This window comes from Neodiprion pinetum, chromosome 7 (genome assembly GCF_021155775.2).
Source record: "Neodiprion pinetum isolate iyNeoPine1 chromosome 7, iyNeoPine1.2, whole genome shotgun sequence".
Lineage (NCBI taxonomy): Eukaryota > Metazoa > Arthropoda > Insecta > Hymenoptera > Diprionidae > Neodiprion > Neodiprion pinetum.
The window spans coordinates 5,836,178-5,859,647 of record NC_060238.1 but is presented as its reverse complement, the minus strand read 5'-3'; the positions used below and the strand labels follow the sequence as shown (position 1 = coordinate 5,859,647).

The window sequence follows — 23,470 nt, the reverse complement described above, 5'->3', positions numbered from 1 at the left end:
CATTGCTTTCCATCATCATAAGCAACGCTTTAGCGTTAAAGATGTCCTAAAAACTTATACAGTCTGTTGGAATGCGGGGAAATAACTGTATGTAATATTGTAAAAAGTTTATGTATAATATAATCAGTGATTACACCGTGCTTCGTCACACCGCGTAATCGCACCTCTTGTCTGTCCCTGCACATGTGTGCCACTGTGCCATTCGCACACGTACACCATGATCACCCATGGATGTAGGCCAAATCCAATGTAAGCTATTTAAGTATTACGTGACATCGCTGGCCAATTCATTGGCCGATTCGTAACTTTGGATTCTAATACTCATACGAATCGTAATATCACACCTTTCTCCCATTGTAACGGCACGGTTTAGTCTCACCTGCAAGAATAGATACTCGGAAGCTGGAGAATCTTGAAGTCATGTTATAAAGTAACATAGCGATGAAAAAGTGCCGATAAAGATACGATATTCCCACGAAACACGAGCTTTGAAACGAGAGTTCTCCAATGAAACTGAAAATTTTCAAACTCCGAATCTCACGAGGTAGCCTTATGGTCACGCCACTGCCTTAACGGAAATCCTTCAAGAACCTTCTGGGAAATTCTATAAAAACCGACATATTAAAAGAATAACATGCTTTCTCGAAATACGAGTGAACAAGCCGCTATCTCAAGTGTACATTTACTTTTCCGGAAATTGGATTGGCAACACTAGCGCTCGCTAAGTAAAAATTCAAAAATTTGCATAATATCCTGCAGTAGCACTTTAATGATTTGAACCGAAGATAATTCGAGTTCTTTGTTGTAACTATGAAACAGAACTTACGGGTTACAACGATCTAATATGCAGGTTTCTTATTCTGTTGAAATAAACAAAAATATTTCTCACGCATCAAAGTGCTCCTTCCGATTTCAGCCAGATGTTACTTTTCTTATGTTATGTACTCTGAAGTAAATGTTATTCCAAGTGAATAGTGAGGCAGCAATATAATTAACCATTTAGAGAATAAATATCTTCCAAAGTTTGAAATAAATCTTTACCGATAATATTACCTAAACAGGAAGTCGATAAGTCTAAGTGTAAGAAGGTATAATATAGAAAGCCTAAATAAATAATTGACAGCATTCTGCAATCATTATACTATTTTATTATTCGGTAACAATTTAAAATGGTGGCTCTGCCAGTTATCTTTTGAGATTGCATGCTGTTCCTCCGATATGTCAAAACAATAAAAAATAATCAGTGGATGGTGAGTAAAGTTTTACGACTAACTCGCTTCTCATTCGACCGAAAATCCACTTTGGATACTCTTGCATATTTCTACAACTTCTCTAGACATCGCACTGAATTCACTTGATAAACTCATTTTATATATTTATTGGTATTCAACGGGGCTGGGTAATATTTGAAATGTTTCCATTTCGAATAATCATTCAAACTGTAAAATGGCTTTCTGCATTTTTTATTTCAAGTACACTTGAATATTTATTTTCTGTTTTTCAGTGTAAGATGAGAAAATTCATGAATTCAGCCGTTCGTCGAACTCCTCTGTTCAAATAGATTTCACTGCATATCTCCCAAAATTCCGTAACCTACCACTGGCCGGGAACAAACAATATAGGTACGATTTACCAGTAGGTAAAATATTTGAATCCCTCGCTAGTGAGTTGGAGCTTAAAATTAGCCAAGATTTGGCCATGCGGTTGTTTCGTTATATACTGTCGAATGTGTCGAATAGAATGAAACAAAATGCGTTCGAAAGTGGCAAGATTTCGCTTACAATCATAAAAAAAGTTTTTCAATTATCTCAAAAATTAACCCCTATAGTACATCAGTTCAAGCGTAACTTTGCGAAAAACATTTCACAAAAACGGTGGCCATGTTTGCAGGTGAACGGAATACCTGAAATACAAAAACGAAGATTTAATCAACGTGGCCGCAAAGACGTTATGGCAAATGCGGCAAATCACGAACAACCGTGGCCATAATGGGTACAATTTGTTGTTTCTTCAGTAGTAGAATAAGATATTTGAATTGTAGGCGAAACAGTTGAAATACATTTATTTCGAGAAAACGATACAAAATACACGTTAACAAATAAATCAATACCAGTTGTGCATTAATAATCAGAGTGACCACGTTCGACATAACAATCCGAACGACAGGTGGAAGAAAAATATCGATAGAGACGATTGACTGATGTAATTGAATCATTAGCTCGAAAAATCTGCAATACTGCTCATTAAATTCAGTGCACTAAGTATGCGAATCAGCGAGATTCGAAAAATAATGAACGAAAGCAGATAGTTTGATGAATGTGGATTTATTCAGGTAAATACATAAAAGGATGCATGTGAATGCTGAATGTGATTATAACAGCAAAGGAACTCATTTGTGTGCAAAAAACACCTATTATATTCATTCTTCAAAGAAAAGTCGACGAACCTGGGCGTGTACTGAAATTAGTCGTGGGTAGTGAAGGTTACGATTTATAAAAATTAGATTATTGCCCTGAGCTATAAATATAGAGTGAGTGTAATGTATACATTTTTTTTTAAACCATCTAAAAAATCTAGAATCGTGAGCCCCGTCGCATCGTAACAGCATTTCAGCGGTTAAAAAATTTCTCCGAATGAGATTGTAATGTCCACTCAGTGATGTCATAATACAACAGTTGTGAAACCGTGGCAGCCTGCGAAAGTGTTGTTATGATAGAATATTATAAGTAAGGGGGAAAAATCATATGAGAACATAGTATTGGACATATTTCACAATGTTGTTCCTTGTTTGGCCATAGTATGACAATGCTCAAATCTTTTGTTGCTTCCGAATATCTTAAGAAATGCGCTGTAACTTGTTAAAGCTGACAATTCAGTAGACGAATAACGTTGAGTAATAGCCTGAATTTATCGGACTGTTGGTACGGATCAGTAATGAGAGTGAAACAGCCACAGACAGAAGTATTGCTGACAACGTACATTTCAATCTTGGACCTAGAGGTTATGTCGATCAAGAGCTATAGGGTAAGCAAAACGGAGGTAATAAATTTTTGCTAACACGGTACACTTCTGGCACTTACTTTACTTACCAGAGAAAAAAGAATATTGCGGAAAAATGTAGAAAGGGTGCAAAGCTGGTCTGGCGTTTAAAAAAAATGTTGCCGGTAGTAGCTGGCACTACTGGTTTGATTCATGTGTAAACTGATACAATAATTGAAACGGACTAGGACGGTTGGATTCAAGGCAGCGTATAGTTGACATCAGTAGAAAGGAAGAAGTGTCTTGTGAAGCTGAACAACACTCTTGATCACGAAACGATTTTTTGTATTAAACAATATCTCTGCCTGTGACAGAACAGTTATCCGCAGAAAGCACAATCACATTTATTGTACTAGGATCCACAGTTTACTTATGCATACACTGAGGAACCGTCACTGTAAGCATCATAATTAGTCGACGAAGATGAACTGCTAGATGAAGATTCAGATTCTGCTGCTGTTGACGTTGATGACCCGCTGCCTTTGTTACCGTTACTGTTGAATGAAGTTCCCAATTTTTTTTCATTACCGAACCGATTGAACGAGTGTCTGGGTTCCGCTTGTGCTAACCATAATAACTCGTCACTGTTCTCACCGGTACTCGTGGCAGAATAATCATATTCAAATTCTGATCCTGTTGACGTCAACGACTCGTCACTGTTCTCACCGTAATTGTAGTACGATCCAGATTCCGTCTCTGCTGAAGATAATGACTCATCACCGTTATCGCCATAAATATCAGATAAAAGTCTATATTCTGCTTGTGGTGACATTGATGACTTTCCGCCACTATAACCATGAGTGGAGGACACAAGTTTGGATGCTGCTTGCTTTGACATTGATGACTTGCTGTCCGTATAACCGTTATTGTTGAACCGCGGTCTGGGTTCTTTTGTTGGCATTGATGACTTATCAGCCTTATGACCGTTACTTGCAAGTGAAGACTCGGATTTTGACTGTGTTGTCGCTGACGAATAGTCACCCTTATAACCGTTACCACCAGATGAAGATCCAGATGCCGTTGTTGTCGATGTTGACGAGGCATCACCTTTATTACTGGAAGCATCGGATGAAGATGACGATTCCGCTTGCGTTGACACTGATAACTTGCTGCCTTTATGCTGGTTATAATCGGACCTCGATCTAGGTTCTTTTCTTGGCATTGATGACTTGTGACCCGCATGACCGTTACTTGCAGGTGAAACTCCAACTTCCGATGTTGTTGACGATGATGGCACAGCATGGTTTGCATCGCGGACGTTCGACAAAGATGCGGATTCGCTTTTTGTTGATGTTGATGTGTCATCACCCTTACCACCGCCGGTTTCCGATAAAGAGACTGCTTTTGACTGTGTTGTTGCTGACAAATAGTCACCCTTATAACCGTTACCACCAGATGAAGATCCAGATGCCGTTGTTGTCGATGTTGACGAGGCATCACCTTTATTACTAGAAGCATCGGATGAAGACGACGATTCCGCTTGCGTTGACACTGATAACTTGCTGCCTTTATGCTGGTTATAATCGGACCTCGGTCTAGGTTCTTTTCTTGGCATTGATGACTTGTGACCCGCATGACCGTTACTTGCAGGTGAAACTCCAACTTCCGTTGTTGTTGACGATGATGGCACAGCATGGTTTGCATCGCGGACGTTCGACAAAGATGCGGATTCGCTTTTTGTTGATGTTGATGTGTCATCACCCTTAGCACCGCCGGTTTCCGATTGAGAGACTGCTTTTGACTGTGTTGTTGCTGACAAATAGTCACCCTTATAACCGTTACCACTAGATGAAGATTCAGATGCCGTCGATGTTGATGAGTCATCACCCTTACCACCGCCGGTTTCCGATAAAGAGACTGCTTTTGACTGTGTTGTCGCTGACGAATAGTCACCCTTATAACCGTTACCACCAGATGAAGATCCAGATGCCGTTGATGCCGATGTTGATGAGTGATCACCCTTACCACCGCCGGTTTCCGATAAAGAGACTGCTTTTGACTGTGTTGTCGCTGACGAATAGTCACCCTTATTACCGTTACCACCAGATAAAGATCCAGATGCCGTTGATGTCGATGTTGATGAATCATCACCCTTACCACCGCCAGTTTCCGATGAAGAAACTGCTTTTGACTGTGTTGTTGCTGACAAATAGTCACCCTTATAACCGTTACCACCAGATGAAGATCCAGATGCCGTTGATGCCGATGTTGATGAGTGATCACCCTTACCACCGCCGGTTTCCGATAAAGAGACTGCTTTTGAATGTGTTGTCGCTGACGAATAGTCACCTTCATGACCGTCACTACTAGATGAAGATCCAGATGCCGTTGATGCCGATGTTGATGAGTGATCACCCTTACCACCGCCGGTTTCCGATAAAGAGACTGCTTTTGACTGTGTTGTCGCTGACGAATAGTCACCCTTGTAACCGTTACCACCAGATGAAGATCCAGATGCCGTTGATGTCGATGTTGATGAGTCATCACCCTTACCACCGCCGGTTTCCGATAAAGAGCCTGCTTTTGACTGTGTTGTTGCTGACAAATAGTCACCCTTATAACCGTTACCACCAGATGAAGATCCAGATGCCGTTGATGCCGATGTTGATGAGTGATCACCCTTACCACCGCCGGTTTCCGATAAAGAGACTGCTTTTGACTGTGTTGTCGCTGACGAATAGTCACCCTTGTAACCGTTACCACCAGATGAAGATCCAGATGCCGTTGATGTCGATGTTGATGAGTCATCACCCTTACCACCGCCGGTTTCCGATAAAGAGCCTGCTTTTGACTGTGTTGTTGCTGACAAATAGTCACCCTTATAACCGTTACCACCAGATGAAGATCCAGATGCCGTTGATGCCGATGTTGATGAGTGATCACCCTTACCACCGCCGGTTTCCGACGAAGAGACTGCTTTTGACTGTGTTGTCGCTGACGAATAGTCATCTTCATGACCGTCACTACTAGATGAAGATTCAGATGCCGTCGATGTTGATGAGTCATCACCCTTACCACCGCCGGTTTCCGATAAAGAGACTGCTTTTGACTGTGTTGTCGCTGACGAATAGTCACCCTTATAACCGTTACCACCAGATGAAGATCCAGATGCCGTTGATGCCGATGTTGATGAGTGATCACCCTTACCACCGTCGGTTTCCGATAAAGAGACTGCTTTTGACTGTGTTGTCGCTGACGAATAGTCACCTTCATGACCGTCACTACTAGATGAAGATCCAGATGCCGTTGATGCCGATGTTGATGAGTGATCACCCTTACCACCGCCGGTTTCCGATAAAGAGACTGCTTTTGACTGTGTTGTCGCTGACGAATAGTCACTTTCATGACCGTCACTACTAGATGAAGATTCAGATGCCGTTGATGCCGATGTTGATGAGTGATCACCCTTACCACCGCCGGTTTCCGATAAAGAGACTGCTTTTGACTGTGTTGTCGCTGACGAATAGTCACTTTCATGACCGTCACTACTAGATGAAGATCCAGATGCCGTTGATGCCGATGTTGATGAGTGATCACCCTTACCACCGCCGGTTTCCGATAAAGAGACTGCTTTTGAATGTGTTGTCGCTGACGAATAGTCACTTTCATGACCGTCACTACTAGATGAAGATCCAGATGCCGTTGATGCCGATGTTGATGAGTCATCACCCTTACCACCGCCGGTTTCCGATGAAGAGACTGCTTTTGACTGTGTTGTTGCTGACAAATAGTCACCCTTATAACCGTTACCACCAGATGAAGATCCAGATGCCGTTGATGCCGATGTTGATGAGTGATCACCCTTACCACCGCCGGTTTCCGATAAAGAGACTGCTTTTGACTGTGTTGTCGCTGACGAATAGTCACCCTTATAACCGTTACCACCAGATGAAGATCCAGATGCCGTTGATGTCGATGTTGATGAATCATCACCCTTACCACCGCCGGTTTCCGATGAAGAGACTGCTTTTGACTGTGTTGTCGCTGACGAATAGTCACTTTCATGACCGTCACTACTAGATGAAGATCCAGATGCCGTTGATGCCGATGTTGATGAGCGATCACCCTTACCACCGCCGGTTTCCGATAAAGAGACTGCTTTTGACTGTGTTGTCGCTGACGAATAGTCAATTTCATGACCGTCACTACTAGATGAAGATCCAGATGCCGTTGATGCCGATGTTGATGAGTGATCACCCTTACCACCGCCGGTTTCCGATAAAGAGACTGCTTTTGACTGTGTTGTCGCTGACGAATAGTCACCTTCATGACCGTCACTACTAGATGAAGATTCAGATGCCGTCGATGTTGATGAGTCATCACCCTTACCACCGCCGGTTTCCGATAAAGAGACTGCTTTTGACTGTGTTGTCGCTGACGAATAGTCAATTTCATGACTGTCACTACTAGATGAAGATTCAGATGCCGTCGATGATGATGAGTGATCACCCTTAACACCGCCGGTTTCCGATAAAGAGACTGCTTTTGACTGTGTTGTCGCTGACGAATAGTCACCTTCATGACCGTCACTACTAGATGAAGATTCAGATGCTGTCGATGTTGATGAGTCATCGCCCTTACCACCGCCGGTTTCCGATAAAGAGACTGCTTTTGACTGTGTTTTTGCTGACAAATAGTCACCCTTATAACCGTTACCACCAGATGAAGATCCAGATGCCGTTGATGCCGATGTTGATGAATCATCACCCTTACCACCGCCGGTTTCCGATAAAGAGACTGCTTTTGACTGTGTTGTCGCTGACGAATAGTCACCTTCATGACCGTCACTACTAGATGAAGATTCAGATGCCGTCGATGTTGATGAGTCATCACCCTTACCACCGCCGGTTTCCGATAAAGAGACTGCTTTTGACTGTGTTGTCGCTGACGAATAGTCAATTTCATGACCGTCACTACTAGATGAAGATTCAGATGCCGTCGATGATGATGAGTGATCACCCTTAACACCGCCGGTTTCCGATAAAGAGACTGCTTTTGACTGTGTTGTTGCTGACGAATAGTCACCTTCATGACCGTCACTACTAGATGAAGATCCAGATGCCGTTGATGCCGATGTTGATGAGTGATCACCCTTACCACCACCGGTTTCCGATAAAGAGACTGCTTTTGACTGTGTTGTCGCTGACGAATAGTCACCCTTATAACCGTTACCACCAGATGAAGATCCAGATGCCGTTGATGTCGATGTTGATGAGTCATCACCCTTACCACCGCCCGTTTCCGATGAAGAGACTGCTTTTGACTGTGTTGTTGCTGACGAATAGTCACCTTCATGACCGTCACTACTAGATGAAGATTCAGATGCCGTCGATGTTGATGAGTCATCACCCTTACCACCGCCGGTTTCCGATAAAGAGACTGCTTTTGACTGTGTTTTTGCTGACAAATAGTCACCCTTATAACCGTTACCACCAGATGACATAACTTTATTTGCATTCGCAACGTTCGACGAACATCTGGATTGAGTTTTTGTTGGTGTTGATGATTTTTCGCCATCACCAACGTAAGTGTCAGATGAAGACTTGGATTCTGACTGTGTCGTCGCTGACGATTGGTCACCCTCATAACCGTTATCACCAGATGAAGATCCAGATGCCGTAGTTGTCGATGTTGACAAGTCACCGCTTTTATTACTGGAAGCGTCGGATGAAGACGTCGATTCCGCTAGCGTTGACACTGATGACTTGCTGCCTTTATGCTGGTCATCATTGGACCGCGGATCAGGTTCTTTGTTTGGCATTGATGACGTGTCACCCTTATGACCTTTACTTGTAGGTGAAACTTCAGATTCCGTTGTTGTTGATGTTGATGAGACATCATGGTTTGCATCGTGAACATTCGACGAAGATACGTATTCACTTGTTGTTGATGTTGATGACTTACCACTGTCATCACCGGAAGTGCTGACTGAAGATTCGGATTCTAATCCTGCCGCTGATGATGAATTATCACCCTCATCTCCATTACTACTAGATCCAGACACCGTTGTTGTCGATGATGATGACGCAGCATCGTTTTCATCGTCAGCATTATTTCGAGACGAACTGTCACCATCAATATCGTTACCATCTAATATCACAGACTCAGATCGAGATTTAGATTCAGATTCAGTGTCCATTGATAGTGATGATCTGTCACGGTCATCACCGTAACTATTCGAGGAATATTTTGATTCTGTTTCTGAATTCACTGATTCTGCATTATTATCATCATAGTGACCGTTCAACGAAGATCCAGATTCTGCACTTTCTGCCGATGATAACTCGCCACGATTCTCACCGTAACTGTTGAACGACGATCCATATCCCAATTTTGAATTGTCTGATGACTTGTGGTTATCATCGTGGAAACCCTTCGCGGAATACCTCGATCTTCCTTCAGCCAACGAGCGACCGTCGTAATTCCTAGTACGATGATGACCGTAACCATTTCTCAAATATCTAAATCGAGCTCTTTCTAACTGTGATAACTCAGCATCGTTATCTCCATAACGGTTGAACGAAGATCTAGATCTTCCTACTCCTGGCGTTGATGACCTGATGCGATGATGACCATGGTGGTTCGAGGAATGGCTAGATCTTCCTCCCATTGACCGTGATGACCCAGCATCATCATAACTATCACTGTGTGACAGTGTTTCCCCAGTTTTTGACGATGTTGAACCGTCATGGTTTTCACCATTAGTATCTGACAGAGATACATATTTTTCATCTGAATTAGTGGTTGTTGATATCAATGAACCGTCGCTATTATCACCGTAACTGTTCGACAAAGATCTAGATCCTGCTTCTGATTTCGTCGATGATTCGCCACTATTATCATTGTTATAGCTTAATGTAGATTCAGATTCAGCTCCTGCTGATGACCTGTCTTCATAATTACCGTAATTATTGAACGAATATTTTGGTACTGCTGTTCGTGATCCTGACGATCCCACGCCATTATTACCGTGACTATGAGTCAACGATCTAGAGCTTGTGGCTGTAGACGCTGATGATGCAGCACCATGATTACCGTGCCTGTTGTACAATGATCTATATCCTGTTTTTGCTGGCGCCAATGATCCAGCACCGTGATAACGATGACTATTTTCCCAATATCTTGATCCTGCCTTGTCTTCTGTTGCTGACCTAGTGCGATATTGACCGTAATGGTTCAACCGCGATTCAGATCCAGTTTCTGCATCTTCTAATGACCCGGTGCCATACGGTCTAAATTTCGAGCCCGATTCGTGTCCCAAATAATCACTGCAAACTTCGTGTTTTCTACCAAATCGGTTTGGCATACTTTCTACCAATTGGTAGCAGAAAATCACAAACACGACCAGTGTAAGTATTTTACCCATTGTGAGTTGGTTTGACTTAGTGGCGGTGTATCATCTACACCCAACAGACCATTCCTTTTATACTTATCTGAGGTAGACGCTGTGCCTTCTGTTAGTGATGTTAGTTCTTCTTCAAATTCACCTGAATAAATATTGTGACGTGACAATTGTTTAAGCATGCGCACTACATCATTTTGACTCGCGACGACAACATGAAATTGATCAACGTCTTGAGTGACACGTTATTGAGGAATACCCTGAAAGAGATTTCAGACTCAAACAACTCCATCGTAAACGGCCACGCCACTACGCAAAATTTTTCATAAATGTTTCAAATAATAAGTTACAATTGAATTGAACGAATCAAATCTTAATCTTCAATTCTTTAGTTTAATTTGAAGCACCATAGACAGTTGACTAATAAAGTCCGAAACTTAAGATTGAAGTACTTTCACATAAGCAAGACCACTATACTCTACGTTATTGATAAAATGCAATCATAAATCCTTTCGCGTTGATTCATTAACAACAACAACTACCATCTCAACTGCATAATTGTTGCTCGATGCTGCTGAATCTGAATCAAATGGCGAAGTTAGTGGTCGGTGATCTATTGTTTTTGTTACAAATATTATTTTTTCCACAATTTGCAGTTCAAATTTTACTTCTCGTACACGAATTAATCAAAGGTGTCTGTCACACTCGAAAGTCACTTTTGATTATAATATACTCGATTTAGGTAAATTACTTCACAACAGAAAATGAATAATTCGATCAATAATCGTAATTATTAAAATTGAACAATCTGCAGTTGATTATACTCAGGTATGAAAGCAAGCAATTTATCCATGACAGCCTCAAACAATGAAGCTACAAACTGCAGTAATTAGGTATTCTGGAGGGTATACTATAATAAACACCCGATGAGTCTAAATGACTCCCAATAGTTTTTTCATACTACTAAAAGTGTATTATCTGCTCAACGAAATGTTCTTGTGAAGAAAACATAACTGCATTAGACTAAACTAGTTGCAACGATATCCTTCACTGCATAATTAGGATCCATCGTCTGTCTTCTTTTCATTTCAGTATCTTATTATTATCAACACCGATATAAAATCTGTATGCGTCATGTTTTTCAATTCATTTAAATCACTCACCTTGGCCAGTATTCTGATGGCTACGCTATCAGTTGCTTACAACTTACTTTCTATAACATTTCATCTTTTCCTTGGTCTGTAGTATACACGGTGGGGGAATCATTATTATAATTGCTGGTGTTGATTCTCACGTTATTATTGTGAGTCATTTCGCTTCTCAACCTTGTTTTTATTAAACAGTTTCTTCATTGCAAATTTTTCTCTTCTACATATTGATGAAACGATAATTATTTTTTTATGGTTATTTATCATATGTAAACTACCCATGAATCACGTCAAACGCTTTCTTCGCCACGTGCATTATTTCTCCATTACGAATTTCATCATCAATGATATGGCACCTATGAATACAGCACGAAGATTCTTCGACAAGGATTTTTCCTCAGAGTGACTGAAGACTCAGTGCAGATACTGTGAATTGGTACTACCATCAGCTAACAGATGTTATAAAGATTTTGGTGGAGAATCTGGAATACATTTTCATCAATTCTATTGTCACTACTGATCCCATATTTATTGAAATCTTCCACCAAAGTTTTTATACTATGCTATACATACATCATTTGTCCGCTGAAAGTATGCATAATGTCGGATGCTGAACGTCAATAGATTCTGCACTCAAGAACCTGTTGACTATCATATCAGCAATCGACTAAGTACACAGTCGATCAGTTTTCTACAGTCTGATCTCGAATATTCGAAGTATTTATTCAGGCAGTCTCGTTCAAATTCGGTAATGGGTTGATATATCTGCTAGGAGGTTGAGTCAATTATTGGCCAAGCCATAATTTTTAATAATAATGTTATTGCTTATTCAAATAACATATTCATTCGGTGTGATACGCGAGAACATTTCAAAGGTAGGTAATTTTATAGATGTTATACTATCAGCAACGTAGATATAAAAAAGTAGCTAGTCATGCGAACCAGTTCAGAAAAATTGGTGTCCTGCGCTACCACTGTACGATAATGGCGCCTTAGCCAATAAGAACCAGTGTGAGTAGCCATAAATTAACCTATCCAACAAGCGATCCAAATGTATGCCAACTGTATAAACATTGTTATATTCACAAATTTTACCCAGAAATATCAAAATTGTTTCGTATACTGTTTATTCACGCAGCTATTGACGTTAAAACATGACTCTTCGTCCACCATCGGTCTTTATTGCAGTCAATAATTATTTAAGCAATTACTAATACTCACAGTACTTGCGTTATCCTGAGAAAACAGAGAAGACGGTTCTATTTACGCATCACATACATCTGTAATGTAAGAAGAATATTTTATTGTAGTAGTACTATTTCACCATACCGACAATCAAAAGACGTGCGAGGTATAGTGCAGCCTTTCGATCAAGCAGCCAGCAGAAAAAAAACAAAAGTAGCCATGAAGAGTTTACCGGTAATGGTAATACGCGTCAACAGCGAACACTTCTTCGTAACGGACAAGTTAGAAATCTCCAGCAGAAAAGCATAATGGAAAATATACCTCGTAATAATGGACACTTCACTATAGGAAAAAGTTAACTTCATCGTGAGAAACCGACCCTTTACACACCAACTTTACGCATACGGAGAAAAACATTAATTTATCGGAAAGTGCGCAGGCGTCAAGCCCTAGTGTGTAGAATAGATCATTTCAGCTAAGCGCATGCGCAAGTGTCATTTTACCGGACCGTCAGATCTGGAAAATCTAACTCTCAAAGGATTCGGTAATAATAATAATAATAATTAAAAGGGTAAACATAAACATCTACACACTACAGTCTCCTTACATCGTGCATGCAGAGAAGAAATTCTTACTCTTAATAATAATAATATATTGGAAAGATATTTTTAATATCTAAGTCAAGGATTAAGGTCATGTAGTGTGACTTGTGCACAATTTCCATAAAAATTGGAAAAGTTAGAAGGTTGGGGGCGATCAAATAGTTGTGAAATGAGTTTGCGGGGATTAGTATATTCATTCATTTTCTAAACTTATTCATTTTCTTTTATTTTTAAGTATGCCTTTATCTAAATAATATCTGAACACTGCTGTAGCGCCCACAGTATTTGCCCCTTTGTGACGATGCCACCTGCACTGTAATTCGACTACGAGGTCATTATTTTATCAGAAATGGTCCTGCGTAATATATACCACACTAATTAAAAGAACAAACAGCGTAACGCGTGATTTGACTCACCTCCTCAGAATGTTCGTAACTGTATTCCTAAATGAAAATGACAAAGATTATGTTCGAATTAATGCCATGACTGACTGACACCCAGCATGCAATAATCTAATACGTTCATTAACATTTATGAGCTTGGTTTATGGATATTTAGAGGATAAGATTATCAGGTGCTTCTGTTCGAAAGACGGTGGTGCAATAACTAATATTCCGCCCACTATCGTGAGTGGCGCTACATTTGTGTATCGCTGTGATCCATCTGGAGATCGTGAATCTCTCTCGTAAAGCATTCTCCTTAAACCAATTTTAGTAGAATAGTCATTGACTCCATGACCTCTTGAGTCGATAAGCTGCCCCAGATTGACGCTGGAGCGGTTCATACTTCTTGAAACGACATCAGCTGGATTGTCTGCTGATGAGATGTAGTATCATTTCTTATTCGTGCATTCTTGGATTTGTGTTGCTCGATGATTAACAAAGATCTTCCACTTTTCGGCATGGTGGCGGTTTTATCCTGCGTTTAGAAATACTTCCTAAAACTAGTCAATGTGGCCTTGGTAGTTCCGTCGTTCCTCTAATTACGTTAAAGTTCTATACTCCTTTAAATTGTATAATACTGCTGACACTATAAAATATACTGTGAGTACTTTAAACGCGTCAGCTCTTATATCAACTTAACGGAAATCGGGTGATTTTTAGAAAACGTAGAAGATTGATGCTTCTGGCAATGTTCCTAGTTCAGTTAGTGTTTGCTACATGGAAAGACTTTTGGTGTCAATGCTTGTTTTATTACTTATCCATAATTACAATAAAATGTACAAATTTAGGGATATGGAGGTACTGTAACAGACATTTCTACAATAATACGAGATCATAGTATATCTGTGTGAAATATTATAATCTCGATGAGCTAGAGTTAGTACAGTACGATTAAAAACAGTATTATTTACTATCGCGTGATTGAAAGTGTGAAAAAGTGATAGAGATAAATAAAGAGTTTTCTAAAAATATTTCTAAAACTATTTTTGATAACATAAGTTGTAAGAAATATTGATGATTTTCGTTTGCATGTTCATTTTTGCGCGTCAGAAACAGATACCTATAAAGATATTTGTCAAAGACTGTCATAAACAGCCGTTGACAGCTGTCAAAGGGTTTGCTAGATGCTTTTTGTTTTGTTTTCGGGATCTCATCCCACCGCCAACTTCATGCGTATACTATTGTTATTATAATCTTTTTTATACTATTGTTATTATAGTCTTTTTTTACTATTGTTATTATAGTCTTTTTTTACTATTGTTATTATAATCTTTTTCTACCTGTTCATTTGTTTGAAACTTTTTTATTAGATAGAGAGATAATAATACTTTAAATAATTTTATTACTTTTAATTTTATTTTTATTTAAATAATTATTTATAATGGTTTAAAAAAATTGTAATGCCTTTATGTTGAACGTGCAAGATTTATTCCGCTCTTTACAAAGCATCAAACAAATTTTCGTTATTTGAGTCTATTACAAATACAATTATTTGAAAATATTGTAATTCTTTTAATATAGCAGTCTAATAGTATGAGTCATTCCAACAGAAGATATTAACTCTACATTTTCACAGTCAGTATGCAATTTCTTGTAACTCTATATCGGTCATCCCTTACTTCCTACATTCTATTTTCATTATGGACAAGCAATATAGCCAATATTGATACCAAGAGGCTTTCCATGGTAGTACATCAGTCTTCTCGACGGAGAGTAGGTGCCAAATTTCAATGAATAGCAGTATTCTTTGTATGCATTGCCCTCTGAACCACTGAATCATTTACTCACTGTTTTTTAGAACTTCCACTCTGTTTTCTTTCCTCCTTCTTCTGATTCGTCTCCATTTCTTGGCTTTTTCCATTCTGATGGTATTCCTCTTTCTTCTGATTCGTCTCCATTTCTTGGCTTTTTCCATTCTGATGGTATTCCTCTTTCTTCTGATTTGTCTCCATTCCTTGGCTTTTCCCGTACTGTTGATATGCCTCCTTCTTCTGATTCGTCTCCATTTCTTGGCTTTTTCCATTCTGATGGTATTCCTCTTTCTTCTGATTTGTCTCCATTCCTTGGCTTTTCCCATACTGTTGATATGCCTCCTTCTTCTGATTCGTCTCCATTTCTTGGCTTTTTCCATTCTGATGGTATTCCTCTTTCTTCTGATTTGTCTCCATTCCTTGGCTTTTCCCATACTGTTGATATTCCTCCTTCTTCTGATTCGTCTCCATTTCTTGGCTTTTTCCATTCTGATGGTATTCCTCTTTCTTCTGATTTGTCTCCATTCCTTGGCTTTTTCCATACTGTTGATATTCCTCCTTCTTCTGATTCGTCTCCATTTCTTGGCTCTTTCCATTCTGATGGTATTCCTCTTTCTTCTGATTTGTCTCCATTCCTTGGCTTTTCCCATACTGTTGATATTCCTCCTTCTTCTGATTTGTCTCCATTTCTTGGCTTTGTCCATTCTGTTGGTATTCTTCCTTCTTCTGATTCGTCTCCATTTCTTTGCTATTTTCATTTTGTTGGTATTCCTCCTTCTTCTGATTTTTCTCCATTCCTTCGCTTTTTTCATACTGTTGGTGCTCTTCCTTCTTGTGATTAGTCCCCATTCCTTGGCTTTTTCCATTCTGTTGGTATTCCTCCTTCTTGTGATTAGTCTCCATTCCTTGGCTTTTTCCATTCTGTTGGTATTCCTCCTTCTTGTGATTAGTCTCCATTCCTTGGCTTTTTCCATTCTGTTGGTATTCCTCCTTCTTCTGATTCGTCTCCATTCCTTTGCTATTTCCACTTTGTTGGTATTCCTCTTTCTGATTCTTTGACTCCATTTCTTGACTTTTCCCATTCTGTTGGTATTCCTCCTTGTGATTCTTTTCTTCTCCTTGGCTTTTCTCGTTGTGTTGGTTTTCCTCTTTCTGATTCTTCTCCTCTCCTTGACCTTTCTCCTTGTGTTGGTTTTCCTCTTTCTGATTCTTCTCCTCTCCTTGACCTTTCTCCTTGTGTTGATTTTCCTCTTTCTGATTCTTCTCCTCTCCTTGACCTTTCTCCTTGTGTTGGTTTTCCTCTTTCTGATTCTTTTCCTCTCCTTGACCTTTCTCCTTGTGTTGGTTTTCCTCTTTCTGATTCTTTTCCTCTCCTTGACCTTTCTCCTTGTGTTGGTTTTCCTCTTTCTGATTCTTTTCCTCTCCTTGACCTTTCTCCTTGTGTTGATTTTCCTCTTTCTGATTCTTTTCCTCTCCTTGACCTTTCTCCTTGTGTTGGTTTTCCTCTTTCTGATTCTTTTCCTCTCCTTGACCTTTCTCCTTGTGTTGATTTTCCTCTTTCTGATTCTTTTCCTCTCCTTGACCTTTCTCCTTGTGTTGGTTTTCCTCTTTCTGATTCTTTTCCTCTCCTTGACCTTTCTCCTTGTGTTGGTTTTCCTCTTTCTGATTCTTTTCCTCTCCTTGACCTTTCTCCTTGTGTTGGTTTTCCTCTTTCTGATTCTTTTCCTCCCCTTGACCTTTCTCCTTGTGTTGGTTTTCCTCTTTCTGATTCTTTTCCTCCCCTTGACCTTTCTCCTTGTGTTGGTATTCCTCTTTCTGATTCTTTACCTCTCCTTGACCTTTCTCCTTGTGTTGGTTTTTCTCTTTCTGATTCTTTTCCTCTCCTTGACCTTTCTCCTTGTGTTGGTATTCCTCTTTCTGATTCTTTTCCTCTCCTTGACCTTTCTCCTTGTGTTGGTATTCCTCTTTCTGATTCTTTTCCTCTCCTTGACCTTTCTCCTTGTGTTGGTATTCCTCTTTCTGATTCTTTTCCTCTCCTTGACCTTTCTCCTTGTGTTGGTATTCCTCTTTCTGATTCTTTTCCTCTCCTTGACCTTCCTCCTTTTGTTGATATTCTTCTTTCTGATTTGTCTCCATTCCTTGGCTTTTCTGCTTCTTGTTACATTTTTTCTTCTTTTGATTTTTCTCCCTTTCTTGGTCGTTCTCATCTGTTTCATCTTTTTCTTCCTCTTGGTCTTCTTCCGTTATAGCATCATCCCACATCTCTTGTCTTTGATCCTTTTCTTGGTCCTTCATCTGTGTTTTACCATATTCCTTTTCGTCGTCTTCCATCGTATCTTGGTAATCCTCTTTCACGTCATACTTTTCACTCCTCAGATGCTTTTCTTTTTCTAGATACTCCTCCTTCACACGCATCTCCGTCTCCCGGTACTTCTCATCCTCCCTATACCTTTCCTCCTCTAGACTCTCCTCTTCCACATTTTTCTCCATCTCCGGGTACTTTTCATCCTTTATATGCTTCTTCAGATCTAGATCCAGATTTTCCAGATCCCTCCTGATATCCTCGGCCATTTCGTCATTCATCTTTTCCCACAGGTCCATCTCCACCTTTAGATTTTCGTCCATTTCCACATACATCTCCGTGTCATCTTCTCTTGCTAACCCTTCTTCATAGTCTGATCTCACTCTATCGCCTGATTTTCGACCACAAACTGCAAAATAAAATGGACATTATTTCGTTAATTTATCAACAGTATGCATCAATCAGCTTATGAATATGGTCAACTTCACTTTGCTTTTGACCAGTGTCTACATTAGGGTGTGTCGTTTGGAAGCAACACTTTTCTTCGTTCTCATCTGTAACGAAAGAACCCTCGCCAAAGGATATCTTTTAAATCCGATGTTGAGATCACTCTCAGAACTCGAAATTTTCTGCTTCAATAATACATGCAAATTATGATCTATTGTCCTATTCGTTATAATTCAATGATACAGACTTAAGCCTGAACGCATTTTGTAGGGAGTGAATACAGTCAACGATTTAGCCATTGCAGACGTTCAGAATTGATTTTTTAAATCAAATTAATTGAGGTTCTCAAATTCTGAACCGTTTGAGCTACGGATTTTGCTTAATATACACCCTTGTAGAGACTTTAATTCAGTATCAATTGCTTCCAGAATCAAGTTTTCATCATCAAATATGGCTGAGTAGCTGCTGTTACTCCCCGGTGTTGTTTAAATAGGAAAACTCCAAATTCCAAGAGTGACCTTCTAAAATTGGATCCGAGAGATATGCTTCGGTGCAAGAATCCTTTTTTTTTTATGAAAGAAGTTTTTTAGGTGGGAGCGAAAAACAAATAGCTTTCAAACGTTACACCGTTTTTCTTACTTCATCCTCCATTCAATATGTCAGATGATTATCCCGACTGAATTATTTAATTACAATAGTTATTACATACCTACAAAATGCAAATACTTCGGAAACACTTTGGCTTTTCCAACAATAGTGTCCGAGTAATGTGCGCTGACATATAACAATTACCGTATGTGCAAGTTAATATCGTGACATAATTCGATGCAAAAAAATCAGATCAAGTACATGTCTCGCGCGTTGAAAATTAATTTCGTGATTTACCAAATCTTTCAGTGGCGCTATCTCTGGTGTTTTTAGATGTGCCATGCCGAAAGATGTTTTAAAATATTTACTCAACGTTTCACCGAAATCGTGATTAGCACAAACTAGGTGTGTTAAAAATTTTTTTCACTCGGTTTTCAATTGAAAAAATTTATTCTGAATTGAAAAAAATCTTTCTTGCCGTTATTCGGAAAGATCGTGATAAAAAGGTCGTGAAAACTTTCGTTTATTCAACCTGATATTGAGTAGAGATTCTGATATTATACAGATATCCGAAAAATACTGTTTTTCCTCAGTTTTTACAGCTGACAAAACTTCAAAAAATCATATCTTACAAACAAAAAAAAAACAAGTTTATTCGAAGGTGATTCTGGTAGAACTGCGTTAAAAAATATTGAAGATAAAATCATAGAGGTTAAGGTGTTGACTTATATATCTTCAAATATCAAAACCCCCATTCTGTGCACAATTCTGAACAAAATACTTCAATATATTTTCATTCGACATGGCACGGATTTTACTAAATGGCAATAGTAAATTCGTACAATTCATGCCATTTCTTTATTTCTTCATGAAAAGAAAATGCGTTGGAATGTTTAAGCTGGCAAAGTTCCAGTCAAAAGCAGGCAATTCCACGCTGAAGAACCACGGACCCGATTTGACATTGAAGATTTAATATCTCCTTCTCATCCACGCCTATAATTAAGATTCGATGATTTTATCATCATTACTATTATCATAAGAATCTTTACTTCTTAGGAATCTATACGGTAGTTGATCTCCGTTCCCTATCCCTATAGTCCATAACCATGTGACTCTACGCCGAAATACTCACTGCCTCTTTTGTGATGACCGTGCTCTTCATCGTGACTTGGTCTACCGGAAGTCTGTTGATGGCACAAAGTACCGATAATAAGTAACACGATTAGTTTATTCATATCGAGCTTATCAGGCTCGCTAGGCGACTACGACGTTGTTGCTGTACAATTATCATTTTATACCCCTCTTTAGTCAGCAGTGTACGACCAACGAGCGTGGTATGCTATTCTATTTTTTCCGTTATTTTTATTTTTATTTTTTTTTTATTTTCACATCAGTTGCATAAACATGTACTTTATTAAACATTAAGATCTTATTTTACTTGTAAGTTTTTGTTGCCTTGTTTTTCTATCTCAATGAATTTAATGACGTTAAATATCATCGAGACTGTAATTAGTGGGCTCTTTTTTCATTGCATACTTAATATAATTTATATTATTCATACACAAACAGATCTTCCCTTTCACTAATAAAATTTCATTCAACCGGATCGTTATATTCTGAAATACTTCTGGCTCATTCTCCGTTTATTCAAATTTATAAATTAGACCAATTTATAAAATTTCGTAACACATTCGGTCTGTGAAGGTATCAAAACTTCTAAACAATTTTACGAATTTTCAAAGGATCGAGTATTTATCTGATTCTTATGGAATTTTAATGAAATTATATGATCGTCCATAAATCCTCTTAACCTTTTCACCACCATTCTATTTCTCCGACTGTATCGAAATTTTGTTAATTTCTATCCTTTTTTCAATATCAAAAAAGGCGTGTCGAACCCACGTGACTACTTGCATCGTTACTTCAACCGAAACTACGAATTTCTTCAGGATACTAAAATTCAGCTCGTCTTAAACCGGCAGTACCGAGGAATTAAGCTTCAGAAAAAATTTCTTACGGGAAATTGCAAAAACCTGCTACTAATTTGTGGTACCAGAACTTGTTTTTTATTTTTTTTTTCATTTTGCTGTTGAAAAACTTTTCTCTCAGCCTTTTGCTACGTATGGTGTTATAAATATGTATTCGATCTTACAAACGGATTGCAGCGCTACACGATATGACGCAGGTGGTGAAAACCGCATGTGTACATTCAACACACATGCTGGATTTATGTGCTTGTGTAAGTATGCACAATTCTCATAAGGAATGCGATTATTATTATTCCGGGGTGTTCAACACATTGAGAGTATTTTTTATTATCTTTACATATCTTCGTGCAAACTATATTAATATTATCATTACTATTGTTCTTCTGCTATACGACCTTACCTGTTTAAACTTGTTTTCATCAACTACCTTTGTGGAAATAATCATGCATATTTCTTTTCACTGAAACCGTTTCATTGTCGCTTTGATAAAGTATCCTGAAATAACTTATTTTTCGTTTCTTGCGTTTAATCAAGTAATTCAGTAATGTCAGTTAGCCGTAAGTTAATCCGAAGGCGAGAAATCATTTCGCTGTAAGTAGCTATGCCTATTCAAAACACGTTTCAGGCTGTATTATGACGGTGTGTACGAACCAGTCACGTGTTATTCGAATTTCGATATGCGTTTACGATGTTCTTCGAGTTGCACAATGTTCAGAAAATATAAGGCGAACAATATTTTCGGAATAAACGTTTCTTAATTCTCCGTTTGCATATTATACTCCGTAGTTTATACTGTTCGACTCATTTTTTCGCACTTTGCAAAATATAACTGAAATCATGCGGTATTGCCTTTGACATCAAAAAGTCAAGAACTGAGATCTCGTACATTTTTTGGATGGTGAACTTTATTTTTTAGTTTAACGAAGGGCCACCTGTACGTGAGAGAGCTGTAATATGTATTGAGCTGCTCTTTTTCCCCCGACCAAGAAAACTCTCCTATCCACAAATGGGTCGATGAAAAAGCTGCAAAACTAAAAAGCCTTGATAAACCCTAGTGGAACGCTTATGAACTAAGAAACGGTTAGCTAACTCACGAGCTTAAAATATAACCATAAACCGACTTAGAAGGGCGTGAAACTTGGCCCTACGTGGTGACACTTCAAATTTGTTTCGAATTCTTTCCCCCACGATAAATTCTCACTCTCCCGAAGTTCGATGTTGTTATACATACTTCGCAACTTGTGTCTCATTCAGAGAAAGAGTCAGATCCTTTAATTTTTTTGCATTGAAAGATGACGCGTTAGGTATAAAACCAAACTTCAAATTCATAATTTGTAATGTGTATGCAGGTTTTTCATTTTCATCGAGGATAAAATGAGATGTACGAAGTGAATACAACTTTTTGTGACACTTTTTTGATTTCCATGTTTAATGGCAAATCTTCCGGGACGAGGTTTCGAATCTCCTTATCACAACTACACAAGCTCATTGAAGAACCACGCAGCCTTATTATCTTATACCACATTTTTTGAATATCTCGACTGCACAAATATCTGTCCAAACTGTGAAAACAAGAATCGATATCTTGCGAAGCCAATACAAGCTCAGAAAAAAGTATGACAAGAGCAATTAAATATCAATAATTACCATAAAATATTTATTCATGCTAAAAACGACAATCAAATAGAATCATTAAGATTCAGTGACTGAATTATTTATACTTCGATATTACAAAGTACTATTCATTATAATAATTTTTTCAATAAAAAGCGTTCAGCCAATTGTACATTCATTTGCAAGTTTTTTCTGGAAAATTTTCCAGAAGTTTTGAAAATTGGTATTTTTATAGATTTCGACGCGATCTTTTCGAATTTTCACTTTGACAACTCGTATCTTTGCCGCTCGCGCCGCCATATTGAGAAAATTGTGTCCAAAAACAGTTTTTTGACAATATCTTTTTGCCGACTCGCTTTACGATGAAAATAATTACGTGATTAATTAAACTGGCAAAAATTTCCTATAATTTATATACTAACCGGTTGTTTTTGTTTTTTTTTTTCCTTCCGTTGCATGTAAATAATTCTGAAATACTCATCGTCGTTTCAACAATGGCGGAAAGTCTTTCGTCCATGGACTTTGTCGCTCCTGAAATGCGGAAATTGCCAAAATCTTAATACATGTCGAAGATCGAGACATTTTTTAATGATTTTTAGGATATGACCAGCTTTCCTAAATTCTGCTACGAAATAGCGACGCAATGCCAAAATCTAAACCGTTCTCCGCCATTTGTTTACTTAACAAACGAAATATGAGGGTGAGTTTGCTCGGTCGGTAAAGGTAAAAGTACTTTACATGGCGTAAATAGCAAGATAAGTTCATACAATTCCAGGTAAGCAGTAAACGAGAGATAGTTGATCGTACCCAAAATTTGCGAAACCACCACAGAAGCTTACAGCTATCTTCAACTTCGTTTCGTCCCGTGGACTAAAATTTCAATATCAACCGAAAATTTACATTGTAAAATCGCGAAACGAGGATCAATTTTTTTTTCAAATTACCCCTTGTTTGCATTTATTTTCTATTTGTTTAATGCGTATGCCCACATTATTTACGCCTAGAAATGATCAAATTTATG

General features: G+C 38.7%; 2 protein-coding genes and 1 long non-coding RNA gene across 3 annotated transcripts in view; 1 reads left to right on the top strand and 2 right to left on the bottom strand.

Annotated features, from left to right (window-relative positions):
- The window catches only part of LOC138191271 (uncharacterized), a 64,269-nt gene that overhangs the window by 27,957 nt on the left and 12,842 nt on the right, over positions 1 to 23,470 (top strand). The gene's annotated exons all lie outside the window — the stretch shown is intronic.
- Positions 2,036 to 10,419, bottom strand: LOC124223420 (dentin sialophosphoprotein-like). Its single transcript, XM_046635368.2, has one exon. It carries the CDS (start codon positions 10,403 to 10,405, stop codon positions 3,410 to 3,412), a length of 6,996 nt encoding a protein of 2,331 aa, XP_046491324.1. The 5' UTR covers positions 10,406 to 10,419; the 3' UTR covers positions 2,036 to 3,409.
- On the bottom strand, positions 14,487 to 20,127 carry LOC124223424 (glutamic acid-rich protein-like). Its single transcript, XM_046635388.2, has 2 exons — positions 19,980 to 20,127; positions 14,487 to 18,221 (listed from the first exon to the last, which is right to left on the bottom strand). Exons 1-2 carry the CDS (start codon positions 20,080 to 20,082, stop codon positions 15,544 to 15,546), a joined length of 2,781 nt encoding a protein of 926 aa, XP_046491344.1. The 5' UTR covers positions 20,083 to 20,127; the 3' UTR covers positions 14,487 to 15,543.